The sequence below is a fragment of the Aquila chrysaetos genome, chromosome 13, assembly GCF_900496995.4.
Source record: "Aquila chrysaetos chrysaetos chromosome 13, bAquChr1.4, whole genome shotgun sequence".
Taxonomy (NCBI): Eukaryota; Metazoa; Chordata; class Aves; order Accipitriformes; family Accipitridae; genus Aquila; species Aquila chrysaetos.
Window position 1 is genome coordinate 4,856,762 of NC_044016.1, and position 9,519 is coordinate 4,866,280.

The window sequence follows — 9,519 nt, forward strand, 5'->3', positions numbered from 1 at the left end:
AAGCCCTGTGATCATCATCATCATCATCAAAACCAGCTACCCATCATCTGAAACGCTTTGGGTAGCTGTTTTTGGCAGGGCAGTGGAGGAGCTGGGTGGTCTGTGTATGTACACAGAAGCCAGTGGATTGTTACCCCAAGGAGAGCACAGCGGGTGCAAGGTGCATATCTGCCTGAGGACCTTCAGCAGCAGCTGAGCCTGCAGGAGAAGTTGGAGTTGGTGCTGGAAGCCTTACTGGGGCTTCTTTCCATGCAGAGGAATAACCTTAGGAAGGGAAGGAGCTTGTTGATGGCATACAAACCAGACAGGGAAAGGAGGCTGCCAGCGCTCTTATATTCACTGGAAACATCTTTGTCATAAGCTGCCGTGAGCTGAACTCAAACCTAAAAGATGAAAATCTCCAAAACCAATTACCATTCGCCCCTCTTGAGCCCCTTCTTCTGATTCATCACTACCTTGCAGCAGATCTGTGAAATGTGGGTTCACCTCATCACTTGGGATCATCCTCTGACAACACAGCCAGCTATTGCAAACCTGTGAAGGAAAATATTCTCTTCCTCAGATCACATTTTTGGAGGTAATGGCTCAGCAGTCAGAATGAAATCATCAAGCACCAAGATGAGCCAAAGCAAAAGCAATAGATCCTCGTGGGTGGTTTTGACCAACTGGCTAATAAAAGACACGTTAAGTTTATACTGCAAGTTTATTATAGTAATACAATCAGAATAAATGATTTTCACAGCTAATATACCTACTTATATCTGGGTGTGTATATATATTTTATTTCCAGCACATTACAATCTTTTTATCTTTAATCATGCAGCGAGTAATGTACAAACACAATTATATGGAAGATTTTTTTTTCCCTAAAAAAGAGAAACCAAAATTACAAAAGTATGGCTTTATAAGAAAGTCGTATCATACAATGAACATTCACTTGTACTTGGGCATGGCAACGTTCGGTCTTAATCAGTGAACAACAGCATCTGTCACTGTCATGCTGATTCCAAAAAAGCCAAGGAAACTGGAAACAGGGAAGTGCCTACCAGTGTTAGAGAGATGGAAAATATATATCTATATACATTCAAAGTACGAAAAATGTAAAGAATATTTTCTTTTAACATTAAGTGGGATTAAGCATCACATTTATTTATATGCTGAAGTCAGAGTTATGGAGCCTTGAAGAATGTAAGTGCACAAACAGTTTCTGCTTTCCTTTAGACCAACAAACATTGGGAGTGATGCAATTGACTTAAAAAGTGTTACTTCAGGTGTAAAGAGGTGTAACTGAGGTCAGAATCTGGCCTGTCCTTCCTGCTAATGGTGCTGCAGAAATAGACAGAAGCATAGGGTTAGGAAGTCACAGGTGGCTGAATTTTGCTGGCAGCCCAGATAAAAGAAAGACAAAGATGTATGTTCAATAGATTTTATTTAAAAAAAAAATGGATTCGAGAATAAAATGTGGCCACTATCGCAAATCCTTTGCTGGATGATTGTGGCTGTTGGCGAGCAGAAGCCCTTGTGCTTGGTGTTCAGGGTTAAAACACCCATTTCAAGAGCAAAGCTGCTGCCTCTCTACAAGAGAAGAAGAAATGTCCTTACCTGTTAGCATCACAGAGCTCGGGACACACACTTATCTTGTGAAAAGGCTGCTTTCTTAAGGCATTGATCACTGATGTGTACAAGTACTGAAGTGGGTTAAGTATTGTAAGTCAGTTATGAGTTTTACCAGGAGAGGGCAGACAGAGGAACAGGCATACATGTGCACGCATGCACCCACACACGTTTACACACACACACGTTTACCACGCCCCCCCAAGTCACTCGCAGTGCTCACTGAAGTGATACTCATCCGAAATGAAGTCACACACATACACACGGAACTCAGATCCTTACCATGCTACTCCTCAAAATTGAAATTAAAAAGATGTAACCTGCAGAGCCAACCTGTAATCCAAAGATTAGCAAAGACTTTGCCCTCCCCTCTTTCTCTCTTGGTTTTATTCTTTTTCCTAAGTTCAGAAATACAGATCTTAGCTACACTTACTCAGTATACATATAAGCAAAATGTAAACATCACTACACAGCACCTAGCACCCTTTTTGATTAACAATGTCACTAACATATTTGTCATGCAAGCATAGGGATTTTTTAAGACTACGGACTGTCAGGTTGCACAAAGTGTGGAAAATATTTTGAGTTTACTTTTGCTAATGACCTGGTTTAGAAAAAATGGAGAAAAAAATCAACACAGATGGGGCTGAGGTAGATTTGGCCATATCTGATGTAATGTCACTGTACTGAGCAGGAAGACAAACGGGAACTCAAACTAACAGGCAGGTCACCACAAGATAAGCAAACCAGGTTTAGGGAGAAGAATCCTCCATTCCAGCAGGACACCTCATCCTGCACTCGTATCGCTACAGGCGATGGAAAGAGTTGTCACCAGAACGCTAATGGCTCTAAACTCTGGCCCATCGGGACCGCACATGGAGGTCTGATGGTAGATCAGTAGCTGAGGGCCAGCTGGTGCTTGATCTTTTGTTAAAATGGTCAGGAAAAGGAGGAATGAGAGGGCTGTGGAGTGATCTTTCCAGTAGCTGCCTGTTGCGCACTGGGCTGAGCACACTAGAGTTTTTGCATGTTGGCCAACAACGGGCCAGCAGCTTTCTTCCAGGCTGTGGTACCAGATGCAGATGTGCCCCAGAATTTGAGTTTCTTGAGCAGTTGCTGAAAATCCATTTCTTATCCTCTGTCTGGGCCAGTGGATAGAGGGTAGCCTCCCACACGGATGAATGCGTACACACAAGCAACTTGCTGCCTGCTACAAATCCACCCATTAAAGCCTGAAGTGCCTGAACCCTGACCTTTGCAATGATGCACAACTATTACAGTCAACAAGAGATCCCTGCACCATTTTAGACCCACTTGCTCCCAGCGGGTTGCTCTGGCTCTCTGGGTACAGCCCCCTGCCTTACTAGAAAGTGCTACCTCATTAATACCAAGAATCCATACCTGCTTCCTTTGGTTTGTAAGTCGAACAGCCTTCCCCTCCCTCCTGTCTTTTCTGAAACTCTTTATAGCACCAAAACTCTCATGGTTTCAAGCCGGTGCAGTAACAGTTGATGATTTCCCTTCCCTCCTTCCCTGGGATCTTGGCTCCTGGGGCCTAATTACTATTCTAATAATATCCACCACCAGCCTCCTCCGCCTCTCGCCCACCGACATCCGGATGAGATACCGCATTGCTGCTGGGGACAAACCCAATCCTGCTGCTCCGGACTCCTGGGGTGCCACAGGGGCTGTGCTCTGCCTAGTTGCTTTCCTCAGCCTTGGGCAGCGAGCACCTGCTTCGTGCTCTGCTTCCAGCTCCGGTTTTCTGGGGGCTGTCAGGGCTGGGGAGCCCGCAGGGCTTGGCAGAAGCAGCTCAGACACCGCTTATAATGCAAATCTGCCTTGGGCTCTGCTTTGCTTCCCAAACTGTGACAGCCTCTGCCTGCCGCAGAAGCTGCCAAGCCAGCAGCCTCGCCGCAAAACCCTCACCCAAGATTGACCCTGAATTTCTCCGCCACTGCCTGCACCCTCCCCTATCGCACAAGGAAGAATAGACACAGATGGGGAAAGACGTGCAAGTGCCCAGGGGCTGGGGAGGAAGGACACTGCTGCACCAGAGATGTGGGATTTCGGGAGCAGGGTTAACCCCTTTGCAGCCTGCTCCCCACTTCTAGGGCTGGGCTGACATTTTCGCCATCTCACAAGCAAGCCTGTGCTTTCACTTAGCAGCACCGGCGCTGAGGTGCTTCCACGGCACGCGGGAAGGGGTGTCCAGGAGGAGCATCCCGGTGTCTCCAAAAGGATGTTCCAGTTGGCTGTGCCCTGCAGGAAATCTCCACCTGGCTGTGGCTGGCATCGCCGGTGTCCTGGCACACGGCAGGTGCCCCGTGCCCAGGGAAACTGAGCAAAAGTGCTCCCTGTGCTAATGGAAAAAAGGGTGCAGCTCCAGCACAGCCGCCTTGGCACATGCAGGGAATTAGCCAGATGAGACATGAGCCATTTTTGCATGGAGCAATTGAGACGTGAACGCACATCCTTTCTTAGCCAGAGCCTTGCCAAAAGGGGTTTGTGCCCCACTGCCTTTGGCTCCAAATTTATTTAAAGAGATGAATGATTTCTTCACTGCTGTTCAGTACGGATCTGGGGAAATGGGTTACGCTGCTTCGGCAGAGCAAAGGGTTGCACTTACAAAGAGAGGAGAACGTTGGCGTCCAAGATAAGGGATGTCCCCAGAGGGAGCTGGGATCCTGCCACTGCTCCATTGGTGCTAAGCACGGCCAGGAGAGCAGGACCAGTGCCTTGAACAGACAGGGGTCTGCCTGGGCAGCAAGGTGCAGAGCTGCCCAGAAAGCAGAGCAGCCCCAGCCCTGCTTTCTGCAAACACACCCTGTCTGCAGTGCCCAGGGGAGTCAATGGGAACTTTTGGTATTTTCCAGGATCAGGCCCTCTGTCTGGACCCGGGTGGCAAAAATACTCTAAATGACAACCAGTGACAACTTTTAACAGCAGAACATCATACTCCAGCTTAGGATACCTAGCAAATGCCTGTGGCTCTGAGACCCACTGGGAAATCACGTTACTGAGCTACGTCTCCTGTGGAGATACATTCAGCATTAAAACACAAGTCAGGGAGAAATAATGTCACTTATGAAGGACAGGGCTTCCACTGGCCCTGCTCTGATTACCATGTGTTTACTGGACAGCGGGGAAAATGGTTCCTTCCCCATTGCACAAGTCTATAGAGGCATCAGGGCTGGGATTGCCTTTAACCCCCTCACTCCCAGGTGAGACAGGATGCTTTCTGTTAGCTATTCTGCCACTCTCTGTCCCCCCCCTCCAGGAATATACACTCACTGCCCCTCTCTGAACTCATGCCCTCCATGCTGTGACCTGCTGTAAAGTAACTCAGTAAAATCAGGTACCCTGCAGGACTGCCTCTACATCCCTGCAGCATCAGCCATAGACTTTTTGGTTATTACTAGATGATGCTAGATCATTGTTAGAAAGGAAACCTGGTGTTTGAACCCTGTTGGTACAGGATGGTATTTCTCCCAGCTCTAGCAGAACACAGTCCCATAGTTACACCATTTGAAAATCCCACTGGGCACATAGTTCCTTTTTACCCAGGTAAGTTACACAGGATACAGTTATCATATTGGAAATTCAGATACAATGATACCACCTGACAGCTAAGAAACCAAACATAACACAGTCTCGACTACAGTTAACCCTTCACATGCACAACAAAACAGAAAACAAGGAAGGCTTTTGTCTATAAAAGTGCCGTGCCTGCAATCAATTATAAAAGACATTTAAAATCTTGTCACAAAATATTGGATTTTCCAGCATAGCGTAATAGGTTAAGTACTAAAATCACACTAAAATGCAGAGGGTGGTGGATGACCAGCTCCCCTAAGTTGCCTTTGAAAATCCAAGACCCAGTGAATAAAGTCAAGGAAAAACATTTACCACATTTTTTGTCGGTAGCTTTTTGCCATAGGATGGTAAGGGCTTTAGTGCCTGAGGTATAGGTAGTTCTTGGATGCTTTTAGGGAAGTGGGAGGGGGGAAGAGTCTGGAGAATAGTTTGCATAGCTTGCAGATATAAAGAAGCAGGTGTGTTCCCCACCAGACTGTTGAATTTGTCTTCCCCCAGCAAAGCTGTCCAGTGGTCCGGATGCTCCTGCAGAACTTTCCGCATCTTAAACTGTGGGTTGGGCATGAAGAGCAAGAGGTAGTCGAGGCAGAGCTTCTTTGATGCCACATTGACTTTGGAGTCCCACATCTGCTCCAGGATGACATCCAGCGGGGTGAGCCCTTTACTGTCCTCTATCCTGGGAGAAGCTCCATTCCCGAGAAGAATGAGGACTGTCTCTGACCTCAGCAGTTCGCAGGCAAGGTGCAGGGGGGTTTTCCCATCTTCCAGATGAAAGCAGCCAGTCCTATTGATGTAGGAGTTCAAGCTGGGGAGCTTGTGTGCGATTTTGATGATCAGCCCCAAGATATCTCTCCTGTCATATGTGACCGCCATGGCCAAGTGAGGAGCAGAGGATGGGCAATAGCAGAAGTGTTCCCCAGGCACCTTGAGAGCCTCCTCTGGAAAATGAGACAGCAGATACTGAGCATAAGGCAGGTGGTTATGCACCACTGCATAGAGAAGGGCTTCTGAAGGTGAGTAGGTTCTTAGGCTGGCATTTTCCTCCCAGTAAAAATACTCCATAGTTCTCATGTCTTCCAGCATCCACACAGGCTTATGATCTCTCACAGCCTGGTAGAACATATAGGATAAGAACTTGCAGTGCCTGCTCTGATCATCCTGCAGGCTGGCCTGGTTACTGGCCATGGCTCAGCAAATAAAGAGCAGCTCCACGTAAAATCACTCCAGACTGTAAGATCTGTGCACTTGGAATGCAGATCCCGAAGCTGCTGCAACCTTCAGGCTGTCATTGCTGCCTGGACTGCACTAGCTGGAATGCATGGGCTGATCATCTCCACCCATTCATTGTTTTTCCCCTCACTGCAGTGGTTTTGTTTAGGTAAGCACAATCCCACAGGCTCAGTTAACCCATGCCATGCAAGCAGATGGTTAGTAAGTACATCCCGCTCTGCGCGTGGCACAGGTTACTGGAACGCTGTCAGACTGCAAGTGATTTTATACACACACAGCTAGAGAGGAGAGAGGGAGAGACTAAAATTAGCTTGAGAGGTGAGGCGGATTTCTGTCTGCATTTCGTGTCTAACCAGATCAGCTCATACATTGCAGTAAGTGCAAGAGCAATATTCATCTATTTTTTCTATGTCACTCACACACACGCAGCTCATTATATAGTAAAAAATATGTAGCAGTGTAAAATGCTCCACAGCTGATAATACACATCATTATATGCTTGGGAAATCAAGGGATTGGTAGCTGTAGCATTAGGAAGGGATCCCTATTTTATAAATAATGGTATGGCTAGCCACTTAGGAGACACTCATGTTAATGGATTGTCCATAAGGCATTAGCGATGTTTAAGATCCCAGCATTAAACTCTGCAGAGAAAAGAGTCGAACAGTGTGTGGAGTAACTATGCCCAGAGTCATAAAGCATATTGCTCGGTTTAAATGCCTGCCTTTGTTTAGTAAGGAAACATCTGAAGTGCCTCTCTATTGCACAGCAAGTACATAAAAAAAAGGTTAATGGGCAAACCCCGCTGGTGGATGGAGGGCTTTGATCTAAGAATTTCTCAGATGTCATGCTCCAGGACTGGGGTCATAGCCAGTTGCAATGGAGGGAAGTGGGACTAAGCAATCAGTCTTGTGCAAGCCCCTGGTAAGACCCAGAGGACCAAGGCCTACAGGCTTGAGGGGGTAGTGCCTGTTGGATGAGGCAAAAGGACCTGACCAAAATTAAATTCACAGAAAAGAAATGAACTAAGCATCCTTTATGGCAACTTGTGTTTAAGGAAGGAGGGCTTACATGCCTCTCATAAATCAACAGATTGCAGTAAGATGGTATCTCACCATCTTGATTGGCAAACAGGGAAAATACAGCAAATCAAGAGTTCTTTTTTCATTTAGCAGGGAGACAAACATATATTCAGTATATTCAAACTAGAGAGTATTCAAGTATCAAAGCTGAACATCTCCAAATGATGTCTGGGGTCATCCAAAGAGAAAACCAAAGCCACTCACAAAACTGGGTCTGGATCTAGCACATCTTCCAAAGTTCTGGATGTTCAAGTCCATAGCCCAAACATTTCGTTTTAGGGCCAGTTTTCATACGGTTGGGATAAACGAGTATTGCCCAGTTTTTGCCCACCATTACTGTGGTTATGCATGGAAATGCTGCTACATAGTCATTTGCACATGGTATTACCTGTCTTGTACCCATGGTCATAATAAACCATGTGTATGCTCAGGGCCAGATCCAAAGCTGACTGAAGTGCACAGGGCGGTTCCCACTGACTCCAGCATGCTCTGGATCAAGCATTAGTTGAGCACTTGGAGACACACATTTTATTTCTCCAGTTGCTAACCCAAAGTATCTGTTACTTGGACCTAGGTACTCAGAAGAGAGGTGAATTAGTATTTAAGTGGCTAGGCTCTTTTGTCTAAAGCTCTTACAGGGCTTTTCCTACTAGTAAATCATTACTATACCCTAGGAATTACATGGATTTCATTATTTCCATGTTGCAGGTATGGGAAAACACACACACACTTTACACAGCCCAGTTTTACAGAGCAGCTCATGGATGGGGCTGGGCACTGAACCAGGAATTGCTGTGTCATTGCCCAGGGTTTATAGCTATTAAGCAACCCTCACCTGCTACAGGTAGGTGTTAAGATAAGGCTCCCCAGGGAAGTGGTCACAGCACCAAGCCTGTCAGAGTTCAAGGAGCATCTGGGCAATGCTCTTAGTCATATGGTTTAGTTTTAGGTAGTCCTGTGAGGAGCAGGGAGTTGAACTGGGTGCAGAGACCCATAAAAGTCAAGAGAAAAATATGCTGCAAGTATCTCCAAGGAAGAGGGAAGCCAAAATCCCAGAATCAGGAATGGCCACCAGGCCTATGGCAATCACCTCTACACCACAGGTCCAGGATGTCCAGGACATGAAAACATCTGTAACTACAGGTTACCTTGTAATTACAGGTTACACTGTAATTCTGCTCAGGAAGCACAGAACTAGGGGAGTCCTTCGCATGGTTTGCTCACCTCTGCGTGGTGGTAAATGGCACAGGTCTGCCTGCCGTGGTGGCTCCTGTCCTTGGCCTGTTTTTTTTTTTCCAGGAGTTTAGAAAATCTGGAGCTGAGGGCACATATTTAGTAGCAATGCATCTCTTCTGAATTTTATTACAAGCATAATGCATCTGTAAAACATTATAGATCCATTAGAAATGGTAGATACTAACATGGAAAGCTTTACTGAGGAACTGGAAGAAGATTAGGATGTTGGGAGTTTCTGTTTATTTCTTTGAATTTTGATCTGTGGCTAAAAATAACGTATCCTAACTCCTAAGGTATTTGTTGTGGCTTCCCTCTTGGCCAAAGTACAGTCTAGAAGGTGAGCAGGATCAGTTTTGACTCAGAGAGCGAGCATCCAAGGGAGCAGGAACAGTTTTGAAGGGTGAAACTGAAAAAAAAGTTGATTTTACCCAAAACACCATTTACCATTTCAGCTGAGACCAAGAGGCTTTTTAGACCTCTTCCAGGCAGAGGCATTTTTCACATCTTGATGGTGATTTCAGCTCATAAAGTCATTTGGTTATTGTGAGCCTGTGAGAAATATAGTGTGTTTCTGAGTTATTCAGGAATCTTCTCACAGTGTTATGCTCAAAATAGTGTTTCTGGGCAAAAGGGAAATGTACCTTATATATAAAGGCAAGAATTTATTGTTATTATAACTGAAATCTTTGCACTCTAATAAAAAAATCATTATTATCCAAGTGTAATTATTACAGAAAAATAAATAGTACTCCTATGCAGA

At 45.7% G+C, this 9,519-nt stretch overlaps 1 protein-coding gene across 1 annotated transcript; it reads right to left on the reverse strand.

Moving 5' to 3' along the window:
- Positions 1–689: 689 nt before the first annotated feature.
- On the reverse strand, positions 690–6,659 carry LOC115350421 (ankyrin repeat domain-containing protein 9-like). The gene has a single exon (XM_030036062.2). The coding sequence runs from the start codon at positions 6,394–6,396 to the stop codon at positions 5,506–5,508; it is 891 nt and encodes a 296-aa protein (XP_029891922.1). The 5' UTR covers positions 6,397–6,659; the 3' UTR covers positions 690–5,505.
- Positions 6,660–9,519: the final 2,860 nt, after the last annotated feature.

Excerpts from the sequence above, each read along its gene's own strand:
- LOC115350421 (XM_030036062.2), bottom strand. The coding sequence starts at position 6,396 with ATGGCCAGTAACCAGGCCAGCCTGCAGGATGATCAGAGCAGGCACTGC.